At 36.8% G+C, this 26,710-nt stretch overlaps 1 protein-coding gene across 1 annotated transcript in view; it reads left to right on the top strand.

Annotated features, from left to right (window-relative positions):
* The window catches only part of AGPAT4 (1-acylglycerol-3-phosphate O-acyltransferase 4), a 52,109-nt gene extending 25,399 nt beyond the window's left edge, over positions 1-26,710 (top strand). The window contains exons 4-9 of the mRNA XM_007432558.4: positions 9,642-9,803; positions 11,669-11,822; positions 14,191-14,293; positions 14,572-14,647; positions 16,202-16,400; positions 26,221-26,710. Of these exons, the coding sequence (XP_007432620.1) occupies positions 9,642-9,803; positions 11,669-11,822; positions 14,191-14,293; positions 14,572-14,647; positions 16,202-16,400; positions 26,221-26,312 (786 nt within the window). The 3' untranslated portion in view covers positions 26,313-26,710. The remainder of the gene's footprint in view (positions 1-9,641; positions 9,804-11,668; positions 11,823-14,190; positions 14,294-14,571; positions 14,648-16,201; positions 16,401-26,220) is intronic.

The raw sequence follows: 26,710 nt of genomic DNA, 5'->3' as shown, positions 1-26,710 counted from the left end.
AACTCCTGAATATTTAATGTTGCCTGGAGTAATTTGAAGACCAGTATTTTTTTTTAAACATCTCTATGATTCTTTGTCAATGAAATCTTAATATGATAGATAACAGATCAAAGATAACTTCTAATCCTATTACAGCTTTAAATTTATGTAATTTGAGGAACATCATTTAGGATTTTGCTGAAATAGAACTGTTGCAAATACATCTATTAAATAGTCTTCTTTTATATAAATGTCATGAAGATTCTTCCTCATGTTCTATGCTAACATATCGGTAATCAATCAAAGTGTAAGACAGTGGTCATCCTGGTTTCATGTCACTATTAAGGGGAAAAAGTCCATATCCAGTTTTTTAAGATTAATTACTTCTTATGCTGAGGAATGCAACTGATAAAACTGAGATTATGTCCACATCCCATTTCCAGCAGCACAAATTTAAGACATTCACATTCCTCTCTTTCAAGAGACAAGGGAGGAAAATGTGGGTGTGTTCACTGTAGCTTTTTATCTGGGTTGAGTATGGGGCTGTACTTTAGTGGATGTTGATTTGAAAAGTGAGAAAAAATAAGAGAGAGAGAACATGGAGCAGCAAATTAGTCTTGCTTTGATATTGTCACGCAGCCAAACATGACTGTGTGATTATTTGATGCTTCCATGCCCAGCTTCCTTTGTCTTCTTCAGGTGAAATTTTTCCTTTGTTTCCTTAAAAACTTGTTTCCTTCTTATCTACCTCCCCAAAGGGATCTTTTAGACAAGATTCCTGTCTTGTCCTCTCCTGCTTATGTGCCTGGTTCATCTTTAGGCTATAGCAGCTTCATGCGTACGTGCCTGGTTCATTATGGCAGCTTCAGCTCAGCCTAGTTTCACAGTAAGAACAGGATGGAACTCCTTCCTGAACTGTTTTCCCGCAAAGTTTTATTCAGACTTAAAAATTGCTCACTGAAGTGGAGAGGATATCCCAGCATTTTTTTGAATATGTAGCATAGGTCTCATGTGTTTCAAGGGAGGAGAGAATTGTAACATATTTTCAGGATAGGAATCAGGAAATCAAAGCTAAGAATTATCCTGTTCCTCTCCATATTGCATTAGGTATTTTAAGGTAGCAGATTCTGAAGCAACAATGAAATTCCAACTGTGAATTCTTTAAGTTGTGCAAAAACAGCTACCATGATTCAAAAATGGTTGAGACTTAAATTGAAAAATATAAATTTAGAGTAAGTTGTCTGCATTAAATTTATAAAATGCATCTTGCTGATCAAATTAAGTAACAACCTGGTTTATTTGTTTTTGATTTACTGTGAGGTATGAACTCATCTCTCTCTCTCTCTCTCGTAATAATTTTATTAAAGTTACATGTACAAAGATGAAAGACTAATACAAACTAAGAAAAGAATAAAATGTGAAGAAAAGAGAAAGAAAAGGAGAGAGAGAGAAAAAAAAGGAAAGAAAAAAAAATAAGAAAGATATGTAAAAGAATGACTCCCCAGTCCCTTTAGACAAGTATAAACAACTTCAGTAACTTAACACCTTCTCTAGTGTTTCAGTTAAAAAAACCCTCTTCTTCCATATCTCATCTCTTTATCAGTAAACAAATTGTAAAAACTCATCATTCAATCCTATTCAGCACAAGTCTATTAAGAGCTACCAGAAATAATAGCATATATATTTTAACCTTAATCAAATAAATCCATTTTGGATTCCAACTTATCATTTTCTCTGAGGAATAAAGTAAAATAAATCTCTCCCCATTTATAAACAAATCTTTAAAGCCTCATCATTCAGTCCTGGTCAGAAAGAAATTCCATTAATAGCTACCAGAAACCACAACATCTATATTTTAATAAATAAATTCACTTTGTATTCCTTCCATTTACTTTTAAAAAGCTTGATCTTTAATCCTATCAAATAATATTTCACAAGTTGATTTCTTATCATTTTCTCTTTGTCCCTTTTCAGGAACAGCTTCAGTAGTTTAATATACACCTTCTGTAAATCCAAGTTAAGAAGGCTGTCCATTTCACTCTTCTGATTTATTATTTGTATGTACCCTTTAGTTATTAAAACATCAACAGTTTCATCTGTAAATCCATTGTGGCATCTTTTTCCATATCACTCTTACAGTCTGTCATTTTTAAATCTGTTTTCAAATCCACATCAACTTTTTTCATATCAATCTTGTAGTCTGGCATTTTCAAATCCACATTAAAGTCAGCCTTAGTCTCTATTTTGTCCAGTAAAATCTGTTCCTCTTCTGTAGCCTCTGTTAGATCCATGTTTATATTGGCAGACAATCTTGAAAATAATTTCTGAGCACATTGTTCCCAGACAGCCTTAATTTCTTCTATAGTCAGATAATATTGCTCCATTGTATTAATAGGTCTCTTCTCATTTAATTGTAATCCTTAGTTCTCTCTGATTCCCTCTAATCAGCCTTCAAAGTTCCCTCTTATCATATGTTTATTTTTCAATCAGCAAAACTTTCCCACAGGAGGATTTCTTACGGTTAATTTCAAAATCTTCATATATACTTTTATAAATTTTTAAACATCCTGCAGGAAATATTTTTTCAAGTCCATCTGGCCCCTTAACTTTCCAAAATCAACATTCTAGTCTCTCTTTTGCTGTTTTCCAAAAAATATTTTTTTTCTTTTTAATCCTTAAACTTACATGAAACTTCTTTCAGTCAGGATAGAAGGTGCATTATGCATCACTCAGCATAATGAAACTTGCCCTTCAGAAGGTTCTTAACATCCAAAAGATCAATAACAAGCAATTTCCTAAGGTAATTAAGAGAAGAAGTGGGTGAACCCAGTGTCCTTTTGAAGGCACCAAACTGTGTCTTAGGCAGGATGATTTTCCCCCAGCTCCCAGAGCTCTCAAACCCACCAGAGATCACTATTCTACGATCTCTTCACGGAGAGCCTCTGTATGAAGCAAACTTGCAGGTGACCCTAGTCCTCTCCTTAATCCGGAGAGGAGTTCTGAGGAATCGATGCATTCACCAGCTCCACTTTCTGACGTGGCTGTCAGCTTCACTCTTGTGGAGCCGTCCTCAGTATGCGATTGCTTTCCCAGAAGTCTAGGTGTGAACTCATATCTTGTGCTTTGTAAAATGTAGTTTATATTTTGGGATTGATTTGTGTATCACACTAAATCACAACCAAATCAACCAAATGCTTTGATGTATTAACCGGTGAAAATGTTATGTAATGTAGGTGAAGATTGTATTATTACATGCTACAGACTGACTTGAAAATGGTATTGTAATTTATCATTTATCAGCTCACTGAATGAACAGGGAGTTTGCTAGGCAAGTAGTTTTGGTGGGGCAGTCTGTAACAAATTTTCCAAGTCAGAAGTTTGTATTTGGCTAACCTGAAAGTTTGAGAATAGAACAAGAAGAAATAAGTTTTTGCTGCCTTAAGAAGCAAAAATAAAGATGAAAGGAATCTGCACTTGTGGTTTACAATGCTTGAGGCATTGTTTGCCTGCTGCAAGAAGGAAGCACTGTAGGACAAGAGGCAGGACAGTGTATCCCTAAAGGGCAGCGGTACAACTGTAAGACAATTGTAAGACAAAGAGAATAGCTGTGGTAGTTGGGGGCTCTCTACTACTGGGAACTGAAACAAATGCATAGCAACCACTCCTTCAGCTCATTACATGTGCTATCTACCAGAAGATCTGGAATATGAGAGAACAACTTCTAGAACTTATCAAGAGATTTGGTTTCTGGCACCATGAATTCTCTGTATTATCTAGATGATTGAGTGTTAGCATAAGATAGGTTGTCCTCACAAGGAATGGTAAGAATGTATTTGGCCAAAGTATGTGTTTGGCCAAAGCCAGTTAAGAGTGCTTTAAACTGTAGAGGCTAGAAACAAAGACCCTGAAGAAAAGATCTTAGATAAAAACTTGTTCACACTTTGGAAAATGTTGCTGAAATGTGGCTGCTTAAACCACTGGCTCATAATTTTAAAAAAAAAGGTTCATAAAATTAATGAACATTGTTTTTACACTAATTCTCAGTATATGGGAAGTAAAGAAGATGAGTCTGAACTTTCAGTACAGAAATGCCAATATGAGTTAATAGGTAATAATGGAATAATAGTGGAATGACTCCCTTGATTGGAATGTGGCAGTTGAAGGATATAATTTGTTTCAAAGGAACCAAAGCAGTAGAAGAGGACAAGGAATTGCCCAGTATCTTAAAGCAGTGATAATTGCATCTTAGGATAATGGAGGAACTAGCTGATGGGCAGATGTACTGGTATGCATTATCTTTGAGAAATGGTGAAACACCAGATGACTAGAAGAGGGCAAATGTCCCTATCTTCAAAAACAGGAATACAGGAGGATCCAGAAAGCTACAGATGAGTCACTCTAACCTCAACATTTGGGAAGATTCTAGAGCAGATCATAAAGAGCTCAAACTTGCACCTTGAAAACCATACAGTAATTATCAGTAGCCAGCATAGATTTGTCAAGAACAAATTTTGCTAGATTGAATGTATCTCATCTTTTGATTAGACAACTTCCTTAATAGATATATGTCATGATAAATTAGAAAGCTAGCTAAATGTAAACTTGATAACATGAGGATAAATGAAAATATTGCTGGCTCAAAAACTGTACATCAGTGGTTCCTCATCGGATTGGAGAAAGGTATTGAGTGGAGTGCCATAAGGATCATCTCCTTGATTCTCTGCTGTTATTCATTTTTATGACTTTGATGGAGGTGTAGGGAATGCTTATTAAATTTGTAGATGACATAAAATTGGGTGAGATAGCTATTACCCTAGAAAACAAAAATAAAGAATTCATGATAGTTTAGAGAAATGGGCTGAATGTAACACAAACAACAGCAAAGTTCTTCACTTAAGAAACAAAAGTAAAATGGAGTGTAGAATGGGAGATAGATGCCTTGGTAATTGTATTTCTGAAAAATATTCTGGAATAGTAAGCAATTGCAACCTGAAGATGAGCCAACAATGTGGTTGAAAAAGACAAATGAAACTTTAGGCTGCATCAACTAAAGTAAATTATCCAAACTATGAGAAATAATTGTTACATCATATGCTTCATTGGTCAAAGCCATCTTCAGTACTTGATTACAATGTATATTTTGGGGATCACAGTTTAAATATTCAGACAAAATGTGACAAGTTCAGAGAAGAGAATGAGGATATTCCAGGAACTAAAAACTAAGACCTGTGGAGATAGAGTGAAGGAGCTAGGTATGTTTAGCTTAGAGAAAAGATGACTGAGTGAAGGTATGATAGCACTATTCAAATACTTGAAAGGACATCATGTGGAAGGTTAAGATCTGTTCTTGCTCATTGCAAAACACAGGAGATGGAATAATGGATATAAATTACAGGAACACAGATTCTGATTAAATGTTAGAAAACATTCCTTAAGAGTAAGAGCATTTCAAGAGTGAAACCACTTATCCAGAGAGATGGTGGGCTCCCCTTCATCAGACACATTCAGGCAGAGGACAGACACCCATCTGTTTGGAGTGCCTTAATTTGAATTGTTGCACTGAGCTGAGGTTTGGGCTTGATGGCCTAAAAGCTCCTTTCCATTGCTTTATGATTGCTCATCTGTTGGGTTCTAAAAGTATTTTTGCCAATGTGGCATTTAAGAGGTGGCTTTATTTGTATCTAAATACCAGGTAGGATTATGCTGTCAATACCTAGAATGATAAATCAAATTTTTGTGCTTATCCTCCTCTTGTTATTCTTGTAGACTTAATATATTGTTTTGACCTGAATTTATTGTTCAGTTTTACTTTGCAGTTGTGAACCATCCTGGAAATACTAGAATCGAAGGACAGGATAATAATGCAAAACATCTCTTTTTGTTGTATAATCAGTGATACAGTTTTTACCATTTTTCTCCTGCTTTTAAGCTTGGGAAATAAAAGCATCTAAGGCTCTGAAAGTGTTGTTCTTATCATTAGAAAGGTGTTGGTCCAACAAAAGAAATGCTTTGAAAAGGAATGCTTTGAAAAGTCAGTGCAGTATGAAAGGGTACTAGCATTCATAACATCAGAGATAATGTCAAAACCCATATGTGTCACTTTCATGGAAGTTGAGCAGATTTGGATCTGTTTTTTGAACCAGTTGTGACAATAACTAGAATCCAGGTGATGCATCAGCAGAGACATTCAGTGCCCTTGAATGCATATACAGCCAAAGACTAAAGGAATTAAATCCTATTACATCTCCCATGGCGTGCGTGTGTCTGTCATTTTGGAAATAACCATCAATAACTTGTGTCTCTGATTCTCTTTTCAAGAGGCAAACTTAAGTTCCTTTTCTTTTTCATCACTGAACTCCTTCAGTATGTATGTATGTATGTATGTATGTATGTATTTATTTATTGGTCACATTTATATACCCACCCATCTCACACAAAGAGACTCTGGGTGGCATACAACAATTAAATAAAATAATAAGTGGATAAAAACAGCATTATAAAAAGATAAAAAGTTATTATTAAAATAAAAACATAAAAAAAAATTAAAAATAGATATAGAATATACTAGTAGTGAAGGATAATTTGAAGCAGGATTATTCTACTGTGTAAATAGAATCATAGATATATTCTCTGGGGCTTTATCTCAATTTTGATAAATAGATCTCCTTGAATTAATGTGATGAGAATTAAGAAAAATAAGTGAAGGGTAAGATTCTTTTTTGTTAACTTCTGTTTTATGACCTTTCATCATATGTGTGTGCATCTTCTCTCTAGACCCATATATTTACGTTTACCTTAATTTACTTTCCAGTATTCTGTTCCTTTTCCAAAAAAGGGAGGTGTGCATTTCTCTCATGTACTTGCACTTTGTACTCCAAGCAGCAAAGAAGTCATTGTACATCGTTCAAAGAATCAACAGTGCACCCTATAATAAGTGGTCCAAAGTGAAGCCCTGTATTGAATTTATAATGTGTGGCATGATCATTTTTCTCAAATTGCATTCTGTGTTTTGCAGAATGAGTCTCACCCTTTATGTTTGACTGATCCTTGTGATTCAAAATGTTGAATCAAACCATTGATATTGATAGGACATATTAATAGTATTTCTGTGGGGTATAAATGCACAGTTGACCTAGTAAAATTGATTAAAATGATCACTTTCATTAGGTATTAAAATGTTTATTTTTCACTAGCTGAATAATTGTGTATGTTCTTAGTTTTGATTTCCATTTGACAGCTCAATAAAGCTTTCTAGCAGAAACCGAATACCCACAATGAAAATAAAACAAAGAGTACTTTGAAGCAGAATTTGAGTGCTACAATAAAGACCCTGTTTTTCTACTGAACAGCAGTTGGTACAATGTTGACATGGTGTTTGGCTGCTGAATGAAAGAGCTTAAATAAGCATGATGCAAGCTGCTGCAAGGATAATGCCTAATTGTCCTGATAACTTCAACCTACCTTAAACTTGTTTTTAACACCAGTCAGAAAAGCTGATTACCTTTAGTGGTGACGTTGATGTGGAGGAGTTCTCAAATTTTGCACAGGGTTAGCTAATGCATTTTTTTTTTCAAAATAGTCTTCACCCTATTGAAGTCATGTCAATCCCTTTTTTAAACGTTCCACCCCTTTTATTTTGAGATGGTTATGTTCATGGGGCAAGTAGAGCTGGTTAAGCCTGTTTGATTCTAAGGAAGAGGATGGATGGATGGATGGATGGATGGATGGATGGATGGATGGATGGATGGATGGATGGATGGGAGAGAGGGAGAGAGAGAGAGAGAGAGAGAGAGAGAGAGAGATAATGAATTAGGACAAAAACAACATCTATAGAAAAAAGGGTACCACCGCATTTCTAGGCAAGATTTTTTCTTACTTTTTGCCAGCTGCTTTAAACTCCTGGCAGAGGAGGAGACAAGAGACAGAGGAAGGCCAGGGTCTTCCCCCTTACTCCTCCATGAAGGGACAGCACTTGGCTTATGAAATAGGCCAAATTGTAAAAGTTGAACTGAAAGTAAATTTGGTCTGAGTAGCAATAATTAAATGAGTGGAATATTCTTTGTTTCATAAAAAGGGAATATTAGCTATACAATAAAACATGGAATTTCAGAAGGTGACAAAACAACACTAGAACTAGTATTAAAACACTGTGGGCTTTAAATAATTGATCAATTATGTGCCATCAAACCATTTTCAACTCCTTAAAAAATGATGGAAAGCCAGAAGAAATAAACATTTCTGAGTGTGTCTTAATTCTTCTTACTCCTTGCTCCTTCTGGTTTAATTCTAGTTTTCTTTATGGGTTTTTTCCCCCTGTCAGACAACCAAGGGAAAACTTTTCAGTCTCACTGCCATGTAAAGAAATAACTCAGGAACTGGAATTTTCACTGAACACCCAGTAGATTTTTCTGTCCTGAAGAAGGTTATATGCTACTATGCACATATTCAGAAGAAAAGAAAAAAAAGAAATATATATTCTAGAATCTGAATGGTCAGTCAAGTAATTATAATGTGGGCATCAATGTTTCTGCTTCTCCAGGGATCCATTTTCATCATTTAACAAGTATGCTTCTTAAAGAATACTTGTAGTCACTATGTTTGTGAGTATTTTTGGCATATTAAGAGTATTGGTAATTTCAAGTCGATATTTTTCCAGATCATTTAAAATCACTTTTCTGCATCCCAGTTGACCTCTGTGATACCCAACATATAAAGAAAACACAATGCAAAATTAAATAATTCAGTGTCTTTATTTTTTAAAAAATGACTGGGTGCCAACAAGTGTTTGTTTTTGAACAGAAGCCTTAATCATCTTTTCTTGAGCAATTGGCAAACATTGCCTTGAACAAGAAACTCTGTCTTATGAACTGTCTTGCAATCTTTTTTGTTTATTAAGCAAAAGCATAGAAGGGTTAGTACAGAGATAGGCAACCTGATGCCTTCAGGTTGTTCTAGATTTCAGTTCCCATAAACTCTAATCAATATCAGGGATGATAATCTCACCAGTATGTGAAAATCAGTTGTTGCAGGGTTTTTGTTTTTGTTTTTGTAAGATAGGGCATCTCTCTACTCTCATCTTTGGCAGGATGTGGCATGCAGCACAAATAGAAAAATGCTGGAGAATCCCAAAGATGTTTGGCTATTGTATCCTAGGGATTAAGCATGAAATAGGGCACTGCCCACCACCACCTGGAGAGCCAAGCAGTGGGAGGGGTAAGCCTTTTCTCAGCACATTGATCCTGCTGGCCGCACTTCTTGTTGCTTAGTTTGCCTCACCCCATACCTTCTCAAGAGTGAATGGGATGTTGTCTAATTTTGGTAACACTCCTTATCATGGTTAAAACTGGAGGTTATATGAACTAGAGTCCAAACTTCTGGAGGATACCAAATTATCTTTCCCTGGTATAAATGCAAAGGTTTAACTTTTATTTTTTTGCGGGAGGAGGGGGGAGAGAATAGCTGCCTTGTGGGCCATGTGAAAGTCCTTGAAGCTAAACTTAATTCTCCCTTTTTATGATGGCTCTTGTATTTGTACTCCAAAGCCATTGGAAACCAATTGTACTTCACCCAGTTGAAACCCTTCCATCTTCTTGCTATACCTGTGTATATCTATCCAAATAATTTGGATTTCTGTCTCAACCCCTTTTCTATATGTTTTGTAGAATGCCAAAGTCCTTGCAAAGAAAGAACTTTCCTATGTGCCGATCGTTGGCTGGATGTGGTACTTCCTGGAGATAGTGTTCTGCAAGCGAAAATGGGAAGAGGATCGGAAAACTGTCATGCGCAGTTTGCTTAATCTCCGAGATTATCCTGAAAACTTCTGGGTATAAAACATTACTGTCACCGTAATCACTATTGCATTTTTGGAAGGTCTGGCAGGCATAAGACTAAAATACTCTCTGAATTTGAATAAAGCATGTTCTATTAATGTTACAAGTCAATAAGGGGAGATGAGATAGCAATTTCAGTTTCAATTTTCCATTAAGAGAGAGTGCAAATGAAGTAATAAGTAGAAGAATTACTTATTCATCCACTGAAAAATGAGATGGGAGTAAATTGAACCTGACTATTGGAACTCATGGGCAGTATGGGAAAAAAGGCAAAACATTGCATAGGTCAGGAAACAAAACATGCTTGGATATATTTATTCCTAGATCCATTTTGTTATGGCATTTATGAATTACTTCTGTTGACCTTCTGGAAGATTTGTTTACTGTTATTTCAGTTCTGTTCTTTCAAACTGAAACTGACCTATACAGGTTTTACAGTGCATGCCTAGAGGTATCTATCCAAAACCAAATCCCATCAAATTCAGGGCAGCTTGTGCATTTTGTAAAAGTTTATATGGTTGCATTCTTAATCTGTTTGTTAGATGAAAGGTTTTTTTTTTTCCCCCATGAGTGGAATAGACATTTAGATTGTTGCTTGAAAACCACTTACTGGCCTGGTCTTCAGGTGTTTGGCTGGAACCTGTTTGTAAGTTGTGATCTGATTTAAAATAGATTGTAAAAGTGGCAATGCTACTGTTCAAATATAAGAAAAATTAAAAAGTGAGTCCAAATGCATATTTGTATGTAAAAATGGATCCAGCTTTTAAAAGGTTGGCTGCTCATCTAATCTAGCAGTAGTGCAATATGGACTGGATTCAGTCTGCTATTAAACCTGCATTTGCTATTAAACCTGCGTTTGGCTTTTACCCATTAGATACTCTGTTGAGAATCTGTGCAGGCCTGCCTGGGAACTGTTGAGTTTTAGAGAATACTGTGTCATTTTCTAGGATAGAGAGTTGCCACTTTTCCTTTCATCCCTTCTCTGGCTTCAGAGAAGAGGGTTTTTTCCTAAAAAAAAATCTTTTCCATTTTCTTTCCTCCCTCCCTTCCCCCAGTTGATGCCATTTGGTATTTTTTAAAAAGAAAGCTTTACACATTATATGCAGAGATGCATCTAATTCTGCCCTTGCTGTAGTGGCAACCAGTTGAGGTTGAATTTGTGTAGGGCCACCATGATTCAAAACAGGGAGCCCCCAACGTACCCAAAAATAAATGTAATACATAGTTTGACCCTTAGAATGCAACCAATATTGCTTTCATCTATCTTTCAGGGAAGCATGTCTGCCATTTCTGATATGGTGATGTGTACTGTGATCACTGCTGAATCAGATAGGAGAGTCTAAATAGGCATTGATAAATGTTAATGGTCAAATGCTCCTTAATGCATAGCTTTACACTGTTCCAACTACTCATGCTCAAAATAGTGCGTATAGCAATATAATCTTCTGTTTTTAAAATAGTGCAAACAGGAAATGGCTGTGTTCTTTAGACAAGAGAGAAGGCAGCTACTGGTAGTCAGAAAGAACATTGTGATGCTAAAACTACATGCTAATTGTTCTTGCAAAAAGGCCTCATCAGCTATAATGTGTAGTAAAATGGGAAGGACTCTGCAGACTGTTCTTCCTGAATTGTAGAGATTAGACCTTCTGAGGCATTATGTTTAAGTCTTAGGAAACAGGTGCGCGTTTGAGATTTATCACAGTGCTGTGATTAATGTATAGACTAGAAGTGGTCTTTTGTTTTCCTCTGTGCCCCCATCTACTGGCATACAGTATTCCATAAAGAATTGCACTTCTTTTCCCCCATCCATTTCCCTTATTGACTATCATTTCAGTTTCCTCTCTTCTTCTTCTCTTCAGTTTTTGATTTACTGTGAAGGCACAAGATTCACTGACCAAAAACACGAAATCAGCATGCAGGTGGCTAAAGCCAAAGGCTTGCCGAAGCTCAAATATCACCTCCTCCCACGAACAAAAGGATTTGCAGTCACCGTCCAGTGTTTGAGAAATGTAGGTAAGGAATGATATACCCAACACATCTAAGATACCATTTTAAATCTTTGCTTGTCATCAGGGATATATTTTAGTTAAACTGGTATCTGGAAATGAAGCAGGTTAGCATCAACTCTTCAACTGCCATGTTTTGAAAGATAGCCCTCTTGGTGGTTGATAACGTCTAAATAATGCTCTCTTCCTTTAAGCCCTTTCTCAGGTCCCACTAATCATATTTAGATAGCCATATCTTTATTTAATTCAAGTATGGGATTTAGCCACCTGTAGCACCAAATCCTTAATTCCTCCCTTTGCAGCAGGAGAAAAAAACCATATCAGTGCCTCATAACCATAATTTGCTGCTTTGTCCATTCAAGTTGTGGTTAGCAATTTGGGACCCACTAGAATTCAAAAGATGGTTTGACAACCCTCTTCAGCTGAAGTAGACTCCCACAAGATGCACCAGGGATGGTTGGGCCTTGACATCTGAATCAGTCTATTAAAAAGGATAAAGTTGTCTTTTTATGGCAGGATTAGGCTTTGAACTTCTGCTTTATCTTCTTGAAATACAATCAAATCTGGCCATGCCTTCAGTTCTTTTAGACAGCCTTTTGTCCATATCCTTATTTGTAGTTAGTGCTAAGCCATAACGGGTGGTTTTGTATAAACCCAGACACTAATATGTTGTATTATGGCTGTTGGTTTTAAAGCAATTTAGCCTGACTCTGTGTATTTTATGTGTTTATTCTCTTTGGCTCTGTTTTGGTCTCTGAATATGTAATTGGTGACCACTTCATACTTGGTTTTGTTATGAAAACTGTCTTGAAAAACCATTTGAGTGTGTTGGACAGAAGGATATTTAATGAATGAGCTAAAAATAAAATAGTTCTACTAGTACTAATAATTTTACAATATTATTCCATTTTATTCTGATCTGTTTGCTGCCCCAAAGAAATGCATCCTCAGTGCTCATCAGGGAAAACTGACTTTTTCCTAATACTGAGCAGTTTGTGTGCATATTTTGTGGAATAGGAGTCTCCAATATGGAAGAGGTGATACAGGATGAAAATTCAGTAGAAAATTCTGTATACAGGAATAACATGTATAATACATTTCTCTTCTAAGCATGAAAATAAATTGTATTCATGAATTATTGGTTCCTGGGAGGAGGCCTTCCAAACTGCACTGCAACTTCTTGATAGACTTCCTTTGGATTGATATATGTGAATGTGGGTATTAGTGACTCCCTATTTATCTGACAGGATGCTTACTCTTCATGCAAAGAGTGCCCTGAGCACATCGTAGGAAGTGAGAGAGTCCCCTGTTTTCTCAGGACGCTGTCTTGGAAAGCAGATGGTCTAGTCATGTTGCTCCTTTCGGTGGCTGAGGAATTGCATAATAGCCAAGCTATTATAATATTATAATAGACAAGATAGTGTGCAGAGGATAGCAGTGAATGCACTTCTCTCTCCAACTTTTCTTGTCATGATATAAAAGCCAAGTGGTTGGGAATCAGGTAAAAGGCTGTTTATTGCTGTTAAATGGGGACAGATTGTACAGACTTGTCAATGCACTTTCAGGGTGCTTTCCAGAGAAATAGGAAAAATGTCATACAGAAACCCAAAATATATTGCATTAATACATCCCTGCAGCTTACTTATAATTTAGGTTCAATTAGCTTATGTCTTAGTATAGGCCAGGTAGGACCATGTCCTTCCCTTCCCTTCCCTTCCCTTCCCTTCCCTTCCCTTCCCTTCCCTTCCCTTCCCTTCCCTTCCCTTCCCTTCCCTTCCCTTCCCTCCCCTCCCCTCCCCTCCCCTCCCCTTCCCCTTCCCCTTCCCTTCCCCTTCCCCTTCCCCTTCCCCTTCCCCTTCCCCTTCCCCTTCCCCTTCCCTTTTCGTGAGTCTGGATAACTTCTTTTGACTGAATTATTCCACTCTGGTTCTTATTGTTTTGCTGGCTTGTTTTTCATAGGCAAGGGAACTACACAAGATGCAGTGCTCAATACGTAGCATGCGGTCTCCTCTCAATTTTTTCTTTATGTTAGAGTAACCCTGGCTGGAGCCCATCCCAGTTCAAGACCACCAAGTGGGGAGTGTAATATTAATTGAGGTCACATCAAGCCCTCAATTCCCTTCCCTTTTTATGCTAAAAAAAAAGCAGCGATCACCTGTTTAACCTACTATGTTATAGGCCCTTGTTTTCATTCTTACCCCGATTCCTATTGTTAACATGTTTTTATAGTGTAACAATTATTTTTCCTCTTAACTGCTGAAGCTTTTCTCATTTTGATAAACTGAACTTATGTGATATTCACAAGACAGCGGAATATTATGTATTTAGAAACCTGTGACAGCAATCACCGTGCTTTGATTTGTCCTCTTTTGTAGTTTCAGCTGTATATGATTCTACACTGAACTTTAGAAATAATGAAAATCCAACTGTGCTGGGAGTTTTAAATGGGAAGAAATACCATGCAGATTTATATGTAAGGCAAGTACCTTTTCCCTTTCTTAGCATATTTAAATGGTACAGTGTAGTAGTAATTCAAAAGGAGCTATGGTGAAAGTGCATTTATGGCATTTTTGATTAAGCTCTATATATCTTTATTTTGGAGCATACCCACATTTACCCACTAATACTTCTATTTATTTATTTTTTTTGAAGTCTTGTTGCTTACATTCCACCATAAATGAAAGTAAGCAGGGTGGTTCTATGGTTTGTTTTTAGTTCTTCTCTTCACCCTTTGCTCTCTTCTTCAATATTTCTAGGCGGATTCCATTAGAGGAGGTTCCAGAAGATGAGCAGGAATGTTCTAATTGGCTTTACAAACTCTATCAAGAGAAGGTTGGTTTATTATTTAACCATTCTTATGACAAGTAACACTTGACATGGATCATAGCATCTAAGGAAGCAGCTTTTCTTGCCACTGTTGTATTAAATTGACCTTCTCAATGCATTTAAAAAACAACAGCTAGGAGGCGTGCATGTAAAGCTGAGAAACTTAAAGAGCCTGCTGCTTTCTTCTGTAGCACAAAACATGTTGCCACTGGATCATTGACTATTGGATTGTGTCCCAGATTGTGCACAGGATGTTCTGTATAGAATTATTTTCTTTTCTGTTTTCCTGCCTGTTTTCCACTCTCTCAAGTTAATCAACTATTTGTGCATAATTGACTGATAATGCTAAGGCAGTATTAAGCAGCTGTGCTTCAAAGAGAAAAAATTTATTTCCCATTTCTGCCTCCCAGGATGACTAGTATCCTTCAAAAGTGGTGGTGCAAACCTCTCTGAGATTTTTAAGTAAATTCTTCTGCGGAAAGCCATATTAAATAAAAGTGAAACATGTAAGTCCAAAATATAACCCTAATAATAAAACATCCCATAGAGGAACATGGTTGAGATTGTAACTAGATCTTGAGGATGTTGCTGGGCATAGAATCACAGAAAGGGAAAGGGCCCATTCTGTCCATCAAGTCTAGCTCCCTGTTTAGTGTGGGAATCCAAATTGTATTCCACTAGTTGTCTAGTAGGCTTCACTTGACCTTTGTCTATGAAGAGGAGCCTACCATCTCTCTTTGACTGCACTGTCACCGCTGTTACTTTTAAGAAGTTTTTTCTAACACTGAATTGGAATCTGCCTTCCTCCATATGTGTAAATGGAGTCAGTGTGAGCAGTTCAGTCATCTTTCCATCCTACTTGGGGAAAAAATAGTCTGTGTATCTCAGGAAATACAGGAGTCATCCCTTGGTTTCAAAAACTTATTTATTCATTATTGTGTTTCCTTCTTCAAAACACTTTTTTAAAAAATGAGAAAGTGAGAGGAAAGGAACTCACAAAGGAAAAGAGCAGATATTGATTAGAGCGTGTTGGTCTTTGTCCAAGAAAAGGCATAGGTTTGTACCATATACTTGAATTTTAACATTATGGCAAGACTTAAGTATATATTAATGTCTGAATATCATTTTAGAGATGCAAATGAGATTGAAGTTTGATTGTTTTGGATTTCAAATCCACATTTTAAAAACTATGTTGACTTTAAATAAGTAATTTATTAATTAATACTTTTAATGCAGTAGCCATTCCATCTTGCATATTTATTGGTTGATAGTACATTCCAATTGTTCTATTGTTAAAAAAAATTCCATATTGAGATCAGAAACTAATTGCTTAGTTGGCTTAAAGAGAAGAGCTCATTGAAACTGTAGAGTTTGTAAATGAGGAAGTGCAGTTTAGTGGACTGGAGGAATAGTATATTCAGAAGCATTGGGTTTGTTTCTTCTTCTGTGACACTGCCCTAGAGGAACAGAAATACCAGAAATAGGGAGAGAAATCACACTTCCTGCTTGTAGTGATGAATTTAGCACATAACCAGCTCTTCCCCTTGTTGTTTCAACTAGGATGCCTTTCAAGAAGAATACTACAGGACAGGAACCTACCCAGGGACCCCCGTTGTGCCAACCCGGCGGCCATGGCCTCTCTTGAATTGGCTTTTCTGGGCCTTATTGCTACTCTACCCTTTATTTAAGCTGCTCATCAACATGATCAGCAGTGGCTCATCCCTGACACTTGCTACTTTAGCCTTTGTCTTCATTGCAGGTGAGTTATTTACAGGCATAAGGCTGTATCTAAGAGGAAGGCCCTCTTTACATTCCGCCTAAATCTCTTGCATTCAGCATCTAGATGTGGACAGATGTATTTGAGCGGGAGGAGTAAGGTTGTGTCTTGGTGACCCCAGTTTAACTCTGGAGGCAGAGGAGAAATTGGGTGACCTAAATTTCACCACACTGTTGTCCTACAAATTACTTGTGCTTTTTAAAGTTTGCATAACTGGGCCGGAACTGCACTAGGAAGTGTAGAGAAGAACACTACAAACCTAGCAAATTTTCAAATGTGTGGCTTGTTGTTTTTCAGATCCAAGGAAGGATTGGGCTAACTTTATTTTTTATGTTTCCTTCATTTTTTTCTTCCTTAAAAATACCATTTGAGAGGGATAAAATGCCTTTTGAGTAGAATGCCATTCTCAGCTCAAGTGTAGCTTTAAGGATTTTTCTTTTATCACATAAATGCTTTTTTGTGTGAATATATACACATACATAAACATATAGGTAGTCCTTGCTTAGCGATCACAACTGGGACCAGCAGCTTTTGGGTCGTTAAGTGAAGTGGTTGCTAAGTGAAACTGTGACTGTGTTTATGATCCTACTTCAACTTTCCTTTGCTTTACAGATCTGCAAAGGTCATAAATGCAGGGATTGGTCACAAAGTTCCATCACTGTTGTAACTGTGAATGGTCACTAAAGGAGACAGCCACTAAGTGACAACTACCTTTATTTTACAAATCATTTAAATCCCTGATCGGCAACCAGTTTTGCCAGTGAATTCTTTCATGGTTACATTATGATCTGGATGGCCAGTCATCTATTTAATTCTGTATGTTTAAGAATTTATCTTGCTCTACATCCTACTACTATTTTGTAGCGAAATTGTTATAAACTGAAAGTGCTTTGGCCATTGTCTAGCAGTAGTATATATTGTTTTGTTGTTATCATGAAACTCTGGATGGAGCATGCATTATCATAGGTGGGCAATTGGTTCTGATGGTGCTAGTTTTCTGTCAAATGAAACTTATGTTTCTAAGCAATGTTGAAGAGGAAATTGTAGGACTATATGAGTAGAGAGGTACCAAGTGTATGAGGGCAAGCTTAGGGAAGTTCTCATTTCCAAATTATCTAAAAGGTGCTCTTGAAATCCTCCGTTTCGTGTTCTCTTGGTCATCTTCCCCATCAACTACTTGTTTATTTCTTCCTCTAGAGCAGTGTTTCAGCCCATGCTGGCTGGGGAATTCTGGGAATTGAAGTCCACACATCTTAAAGTTGCTAAGGTTGAGAAACACTGCTCTAAAGGCTGTAGGTGAGAGCCTCTTCACCTGAAGTAGGAGGATTACCATTATATAAGGAAGGCAAAATATTTAGGCAAGAGCCTACCTCTCATCTCACTAGTTCTTGCTGAGCTTAATGATCAAATGTGCACTTTAGTTAACTCTGTAGAGCACTGAGTTAGGAACAAACAGTGGACAGCCTGGAACTGCAGCAAAATACATTGTTTCTTCTTTTATCATGTGTGGAATTCCTTGTTGATCACCAGAGCTATGCATGAATTTTGAACAGTGCGCTAATAAAAGCAGACATGACTTCCTCAGGCTCATGTCAAAGTCTGAAATAAAGAGTTGGCTGTTTTAATTAGTAGGAGACAGGCGTTCTGTGCTTGTGTTAAGTCCCAGGCAATTCCTCCAAATAATGCACTCATTGATTATAGCATTTAAAAGCTTAGCTTGAATGCTATATGCCAAATATTAGAGATATAGTTATTTTCTGTATTGGTTATAGAATTGAATGGGTAAGCAGAGTGGTATGGATGGAAGATAACTGAATCAGGAGGATGGGAAGCAGGGCCTACAGAATCATGCTGTGGCTTTGCTGGTGTCAGTGGGTCACAGTCCTTCCCCTGGACTCCTTTACCATCTTCTCTCTCTTGCTGTCCCTTTGTAAATCCATTTTTTTCTGTAAATCTGTTTTTTTTTTCTGTTGCATGGCAATTTTTTTATAAATAAATATTTTTGTTTTGTCCCTCATGAAGTCAACCATTGCAAGTATCCATTTCTAGGTACTGTAACATGCGATTTGGCACGAACCTAACAATATTTTCTATAGCCCAGATTTTCTTTTTCTGAATTAAGACACTGGAGTAGGACAAGAGGTCAGTACTATAAGTTGGGGCTGTCAGAGAACAAAGATACAAGAGTTTTCCTCTTTACAGTTTATATAACTGAAAACTCCATTGTGATCTCTGTACATAGTTTTATACCTGACTCAAAGGAGAACATGACTGCATCAAAGTAACCTACATTCTGCACCAGTTTTATACATTGACCAAGTTATGCTTATGTATTTACTGTGTAGGTCCATAAAGGTGCAGGGGGTACTGCTAGCTATTGGAAATTCTTTCTGTGGTTGATTTATTTGGTCATGGTTAAAATAGTATGTTGTTATCTCTGGTCCCTTAAATGACTTTGCTGATCAGGACTGAACAACAAGGCTTTAAGGATTTGTTTATAGATAAGATTTATACATAAGAGATGGGATATGGGAAGAAGAGATCATATGCTGTATTTTAAGAGGAGGTGGTAAGTTACTAAAATTGTTTATACTTGTGATGAACAGGGGAAGTCATTTCTTTGTATATTTCTTTTGTTTTTCTTGACTATATTCTTATTTTTTCTTTTCTATTTTCTTTCTATTTTTTTTCTTTTCTGCACTTTCTGTTTTTTCTTTAGTTTGTAATAGTTTTTATCTAAAATAAAATTACTATTAAAAAAAGGAAACTCTTTCTGTCTAACAACATCATCCTAACATGCAGTAGCATTTGTTTTTAAGGATAAGTGGAATCAGTATCAGATCTTCCATTTGTGCAGAATACACACAACCATGTTCATATGTAGAGTGGAGAATAAATATATGCTTTCTCCCTATAGGCAGCTTCTGAAAATTGATCCCAGTATTTACCATTTAAAGTGTTTGGAATAAGAAATGGCAAAGATTTGTCTGAGATAATACAGAGGAGCACTTGCTAGCAGGGCAGGCTTATTCACATGCAATTATCTACTGTTCCCCCATCCCAAATTGTACTGTGGGCATGTCAAATGGGGTCAGCCAGCTCATTTGCTACAGGCATACACCACTGCTGTTAGGATTGTCTACTCATCACATTGCATAACTAGGGTCTTGACCCACAAACGCAAGCAAGGAATTTGGAGGACACTTTCATTAAAACAGGTGTACTATTAGCCAGGATCATGCTGACTAAATGAAATGAATCCGCCCTTGTATATAGAAATAAGAAGAAAAAGGGTAGTTTTGCACCATGTTTGTTTGATGACACAGAGGTGTTGTGATTATTATTGTATCTCTCCAAAGGTTTACATCCTGTCCTACTCTTCGCTCCCTTCCATTAAGAGATGGAGCAGAAATTCTTACATTTTGATGCAAGGTTGCATCAGCAGTGAAACTTTGATTGCTTCCTGAACTATCTATCAGAAAGGGCTTTGCTCTTTTGTAAAGAAGGAAACCAAGATGATGGTTTTGAATATTTAATGGTAAGAGGAACTGAAATGTTATGAAATGTTTCCAACATAGACATTTTTACAGACAAGAGAATGAGCTAATCTTAAAAAATAAACATAGAAAATAATAAGAAATTAAAACTGCATGACAACAGTTACTGTATGGTTAGTGTAATTGCAGAGGCTGCACCCATTGATTTTTGTGATGGAAAGGATATTAAGGACGTTCTTTATTCTGTAATCATCCAAGCTAAATTTTAAGATTGATTTGCTAAAACAGAGAACTCAACATTGAAAAAGAAAATTGTCTTTGTTGTGGATTACAGTGAAACATCACAATTGTTAATTACTCTGGTTGCATGTATGGCTGCATGTTTCTTGCATGCAGTTTATTCAAAACTGTCATAAAAATGTTGGCTTTTTAAACTTGGAAGCAAGTGCAGATTTTAATCACTGAGTCTTTGCATGTAGCACAAAGGTCATGATAAGCATAAAGGATATTTTATGTGAACCAGCTGGGCCTGAGAGTGCTGCAACATAAACATAGAAAGCCAGATAACAAATAATATAATTTCAATAGCAATTATTACTGTTTGGAGAGCTGAAAATAGCTGAGTTACTTGTTCATACTCATATTTTGCAGAAATTTGCATCATGATAGTAAACCTGTTTTCCATAATCCAGCATTGTCAAACCCACTGATTACAACTTCCTGCTGGCTTTCATTCATTAAATAAAAAGAAGCCCTTTGAAAACCACTTAACTTTCTTATCTTGCACACTATTCCAGGTTGACTGATTTTGAGGGTACATTTTTAATGTTCCTAATTTTTACTATGATTCTGGAATTGTTAAAATGTTAACAATTCATCATAACATGATGGAAACAATAAGAAAAGAATAGCAGCAAATATTGTCACCAGTCTTCTTCTTGTCCCCAAAATGGAGATGTTACCTACTGAAATAACTGAGTTTAAGGTATAAGACAACTTTATCCATGGTGAGTGGGAGTATAAGCACAGTAAAGTACTGAATATATTCCACAGATTATTAATAAACTTGTTGAATGCTATCACTGTCTCAGACAAGATATGGCAAACAAACTACTGTCCAGAAGAATATAAGGTGAATCTTTAAGACTGGTATTCATTTGATGACAGAAGAGAAGAAGCAGTATTAAGAAAACTATTAGAACCTTTTCACTCATAAGTAGCTCTATTTCGAATCTGCAGCCTAGTCCAAATGAATTTGTGAAACTGTTAAGATGACCACTCAGTTAAAATTAATTATTAGTACAGTGTGAAGGAAGCTGTTGTAACAGTGACAGAGATGCAGAATTAATTTCTGCCAATACGGTGCTAATACAGTACCATGACACTCCTGTTGAAACAGCAGTCTACATACCACATTAGCACATTTTTTTCCTTAATGTTCAGCGTAAGGACTCCATCTTAAATGCACATGCATCCCAAAGTGGGCATCTACATTTAAGACCAGATGTTGAGTTACAGCATGGTAATTGGTTAAAATATAAGTTTAGACCTCTGTCTCAGGAAATCTGGTTTTAAGGTTTTATTCTTTTGGAGGACTCATTTGCGTAAGTTATTTGAATTCCAGAGATTCAGTCTTGAAAAATGGCCTTGCTTTTGGGAGCCAAGAGTTGACTAAAGTTGGACTTGACATCATTATGATCTTTCATTTAAGTATTACTTTCTTGTGACAGTGGGATATGCAACATGCTGCCCTAATGAGGGGCCCTTGTCACTTGGTAAGGAGGTATTCGTTTCAGCACATACTGTATATAAAGGACATTTGCATGCTGAGGTTGCATTGGTATTAAATGAAAAGAAAGTCCTGCATAGAGAAATGTTTCTGCTTTTGGCTAAGTTAGTATCATTCCACTTAGTAATGGTACGTAGCAGAGTAGCAGCTGTTTGAGAGAGCCGGTGTGGTGTAGTGCTTAAGGTGCTGGTCTAGAACAAGAAGATCTAGGTTCAAGTCCCTCCGTAGCCACAGAAGCTCACTGGGTGACTTCAGGTCAGTCCCTTTCTCTCCTTCAACCCTGTCTCTCACAATGTAAGTAATGAGCAGTATTTATTTATTTATCTATCTATCTATCTATCTATCTATCTATCTATCTATCTATCTATCTATTTATCGAATTTGTCACCACCCACCACCACAACTCTGGGCGGTTTACAAAACAATTAAAATCAATTAAAATTACAAAATTACAATAATAAATAGAAAATAAAAAGATCCAAAATAATTGGCAATCACTCAGGGAGCGTCATCCCAGTTGAGCTCCTGAAGAAAAGACAGGATATAAATCTAACACGTTTACATGTGCTTCTGTGACTGACAAGTGTTTTGGTTTCTTAGAGCCTTCTTTGCTATTGTGTCAACAGTTTTTCACTTTTGGGGGATATCTGAGCTCTACTAGATGATGTGCTAGGGCTCAAAAAGCAGATGAGGCAGGTTATAATGTTGCTCTTTGTATATTTATAGATCTTGTTCCTCTCTTCAGCCACAAAGGCAATATGAGAAACTTAACTACAGCCACTGGGGGAAGAAAGTTCTTGCCCACAAGTTTACGTTCTAAAAAATGTGACATAAAAGGCCCAAGAGATGAAAAGGGCAGAGGAAAAGAATGAGCTTGGGGTGTCAAAATAATCGCTTGTGTGTGATAATCAGTTGGAGAAAATGCAGGAAAAGTATCTTGACGGACATTGTATTTCAGGAGAGCTGATGGAATAGCACTGTGATCTACCTCATCTCCTTCTGATGTTAATAACTGACTAGTTGAGCTTATGTATTAGTAGAGTTTGCTGCCATTCAAAGGGAAAAAGGTGCTTTGGAGCACACAGGGGTGCACATGTAACGCTTGCCTGCAACTTCTTAAAACAAATGTGTCTTTTCCTGGGGTCTTACTGCAACTATAAAGGGCAGTTGTGCAATTCTGATGGAAGACACAGTTGCAGATGGATGCTATGCTAATGTCTCATGCACTGTAGAGCATCTTCTTGCCTTTGAACCTGAAGCTCTGTATAGCCATAGTAAACATGGGGTATTTCAAAAGAAATTACAAGAAACCATCCAGCAGAGGAAGGATCTTGTCAGTTAGAATGGAGTTAAGATAATAATTGATTAATGAGGTCTCTGAATGATGTGGGGCTAATAGCTGCCATCACAAAATCAAGTATATTGGGTTCCTCTGCAGCTTACTTCCTATAGTTTTCATTTTCCAGGTAGCTGCCAGTATTTTAGCCTTATTAAGCTGCTGTTCAAAAATACAGAATTCCTCTGGTTGATGCATAACTTGTTTTTGTGAATTTCAGCTGAACATGGAATCAGCTAATTATTAAAATTCATTATGGCCAAATTGCACTGAAATTGATAATGTATTTTGATTTAAGACTTTTTGAGATTAAATGAGTTCTCTATCTTGCACACCTGCCTCTCTCATTTTGTTATGGTTCTATTAACCCCTTCCCTCCCTCCCTCCATTTACATTACCTTTTTGTAGCCAGAGCAAGAACAAAAGTGGATTCTGGGTTAGTAACTTAATTGAATAGAAAGTACAGGTAGTCCTCGCTTACTGACCGCAATTGGGACTGGCAACTCTGTTGTTAAGCGTCACAGTCACTAAGCAAAAATTCATGCAACCATGCTGGACTTACAACCTCACTTCCACTTTCATCATTAAGCGAATCACCATGGTCATTAAGCGAGACATCACCACAACATGCGATTTCATTTCTGCATTCTCCATTCATTCTGCTTGTTGGACGCTGGTTGTGAAGCTCGCAAATGGCGATCACGTGACCACAGGATGCTGCAACAGTTGTAAAAGTGCACCAGTTGCAAAGCACCCAGATGGCAATCACATGACTGCAGAGTGCTGTGATGGCCGTAAATACAAGGATTGGTCACAAAGGAGGTTTTTTCAACTGTCATAACTTTAAACAGTCGATAAACAAGGCAGTTAGTAAGTGAGGACTACCTGTACCCTTTAAAAAGTGAGACCTTACCTTATACTGCAGGTTATGGATTCTTTTCAGTAATTTCTGCAACAGAGTCAGCCTCAACATAATGTCTTTTATATAAGCGCATGAGCATGCAGTTTCAACTGAATTGTGCATGTGTTCCTGTGCATGCGTTTCCTTTCTCTTTCTTTCTCTTTCTCTCCCCTCCTTTCTAGGCCTCTGCTAGGAGTCTAATGGTTAAGAACCTTGAAGAAGTCTTGAAGTCAGTAAGTGAAATTGTTTGAGCTGTCCCAGGACTGAGTTTCTCACTCAGGTCCATTAAAGTAATGGATGGGATAAACTGAACTTGTGGTGCTGTTCTCTGTCTTGGTTATTACTGAGATTCCAGTTAAGAAAACTAAACAGAAAACAATAATTTTCTTATATTACCATAACTCTGCTTTCCACAAACCATGTTGACTTGAAATAATAGGAGTTGCATGTAAAAGTTGAGGAGGCCAGCTGTATGTTGTTATGTCAACATGAAACTTTGCATGGATTACTGTTACCGCAAATTACTTTTTCCATTTAGAACATGGCTTAATGGCCAGTAATAAACACAGAAAAGCTTTCTTAATATGCAAGATCCATTTGGAGAGAAATCAAACAACACTCAATAGACAGAACATTGTCCAGCCCAGAAAGTCATATATATGGTTTATGCAAGAGAGGTTTATGTTGCTTGTGGAATTACACTAGTTTGTGCTTTGAGTTCTTATTTTTATGACCAGTCTAGCTATAATTTTGCTCATCTAAAACTGTTTTGATATAATAGGAATCATATATGTTATACTGGTCAGTTTCTTGGATTTCCCTAGCTAGAGTTGCTGAGTCTCTTCACTGAATGGTATATTTGGTGGTTGGTTATTTTCCTTTGGAAGTGTTGTTATACAGTCATTTAATAGCCTGTTACAAAATTAGTAAGCTCAAGTGAGTCAATCATTTAGTCTTGCAAATACTACAATGAATTTTCTGTCCATAGTCCCTACTGATTTTGTGCCAAGTGAATATATCTGTGGGAGTGGGGGAGTGATGGCAGCATTTGTGCTCTATGCAAATAATATTTTATCATGTTTGTTTATTGCTACTGAATTTTATGTGTTGTCAAGACGCTTGGCAATTATTTATGCTGGAAGAGGCATTTCTGCTACCATCACTGAGGGAGAACAGTTTTAGAAGTTACCTTATAAAATCCTTGCAGCTATAGGATGTAAGAATGGCCATTTTTCCTCCTTTATGTTGGATCTTAAGTCTAGATTGTGGGAGAGTCATGGCTTTACAAGTCATTAAATATCAAGGTTTTTTTTATGGTTATAGTCTGATTCACCATATTGTCTGGAAGTAAGCACTTTTGAGCTCAGAGAGCTTTCGAATTTCATATACAGGTAGTCCTTGACTTATGACCACAATTGGGACCAGAAATTCCGTTGCTAAGCAATGCGATCATTAAGTGAGTCATGCCCAATTTTACCTTTTTTGCCACTGTGGTTAAGCGAATCACCACAGTCATTAAGCAAATCACATGGTCATTAAGCGAATCCAGCTTCCCCCATTGACTTTGTCAGAAGCTTCCTGGGAAGGTCGCAAATGGTGACCATGTGACCTTGGGACACTGCAACCATCGTAAATACATGCTGGTTGCCAAGCACCCAAATTTTGATCATGTGACCGTGGGGATGCTGCAGTAGTCATAAGTGTGAGGACCAGTTGTAAGTCACTTTTTTCAGTGCTGTTGTAACTTTGAATGGTCATTAAATGAACAGTCATAAATCAAGGACTACCTGTATAGCATCCTACTTTTTTAATGCTCAAAAACTAGCCAATTCAGTCTGAAATCAGTTTAATTCTTCACTGAAGAATTTGTTATAATGTAATTTTTTTTACCAATTAACGCAGAAAAAAAAATTCAGTAAGAGATATACAAATGACTTTAAATTAGTGATATACCTTTAAGTAGATAAAATGGATAGTACAGTAATCCATCTCATTGAACAAAGTATCTGACAATCATCACTATTGTACTTTTGTTCTAAGTTTTAACCTGCCTCCTTTGCTGGACTTTTGTATGACTTCAGAGGAAAAGCATTTATTTCTAGCATGATATCCCAAATGGTGAATAATTCTCCTTCTTTGCATAACATGGTGGACTACTAATGGGTCAATATAAAATTTGATATATGCTCTCACTATATGAAAGCAAACTTGCTATCAGTTTTCCGCTTATTTCTCTGTGTTTAACACTAGGTATCTTTTTTTCTTTTTTTTAATTTCAGCTTCAGTTGGTGTTCGATGGATGATAGGAGTTACAGAAATTAACAAGGGCTCAAATTACGGCAACCATGGACACGAGGGGAAGCAAAAGTGAAATCTCCAGAGACTGCTTCACATCCAAAGGGAACAAGCTTGTGAACTGCTGTGCATATCTGTCTTCAGACATGAGGATTAGGAATCTGTTAGAGAGAGGGCCGTGCATTCACTGAATTCATGTCTCTTCTCTATCCATCTCTCCCCCTGCTCCAGCTGGCAACAGGAGTTGATATTCTGCAATTTATTATTTCATTTTTTCTATACTTTTTTTCATTCAGATTTTCCAGAGGAACAGTTTTTTTTAATTAAGGAAAAGAAAATATGCAGCCACAGTATAGTAAGGAAGCATATGAAGGAATTAATATTCAGTCTCTTCTCTTTTTCTCTATAAATCTTTAATGGATGAAAATATGAAATAAAATTTACTTTCCTACAAGATTACCAAAATGAATATTT

This window comes from Python bivittatus, unplaced genomic scaffold (assembly GCF_059951505.1).
Source record: "Python bivittatus isolate LINGU-HERP-01145 unplaced genomic scaffold, Pbiv_v1 ctg000020_np1212, whole genome shotgun sequence".
In the NCBI taxonomy this organism is placed as follows: Eukaryota; Metazoa; Chordata; class Lepidosauria; order Squamata; family Pythonidae; genus Python; species Python bivittatus.
The sequence above is the reverse complement of the archived record's forward strand: the minus strand, read 5'-3'. Positions and strand labels throughout refer to the sequence as shown.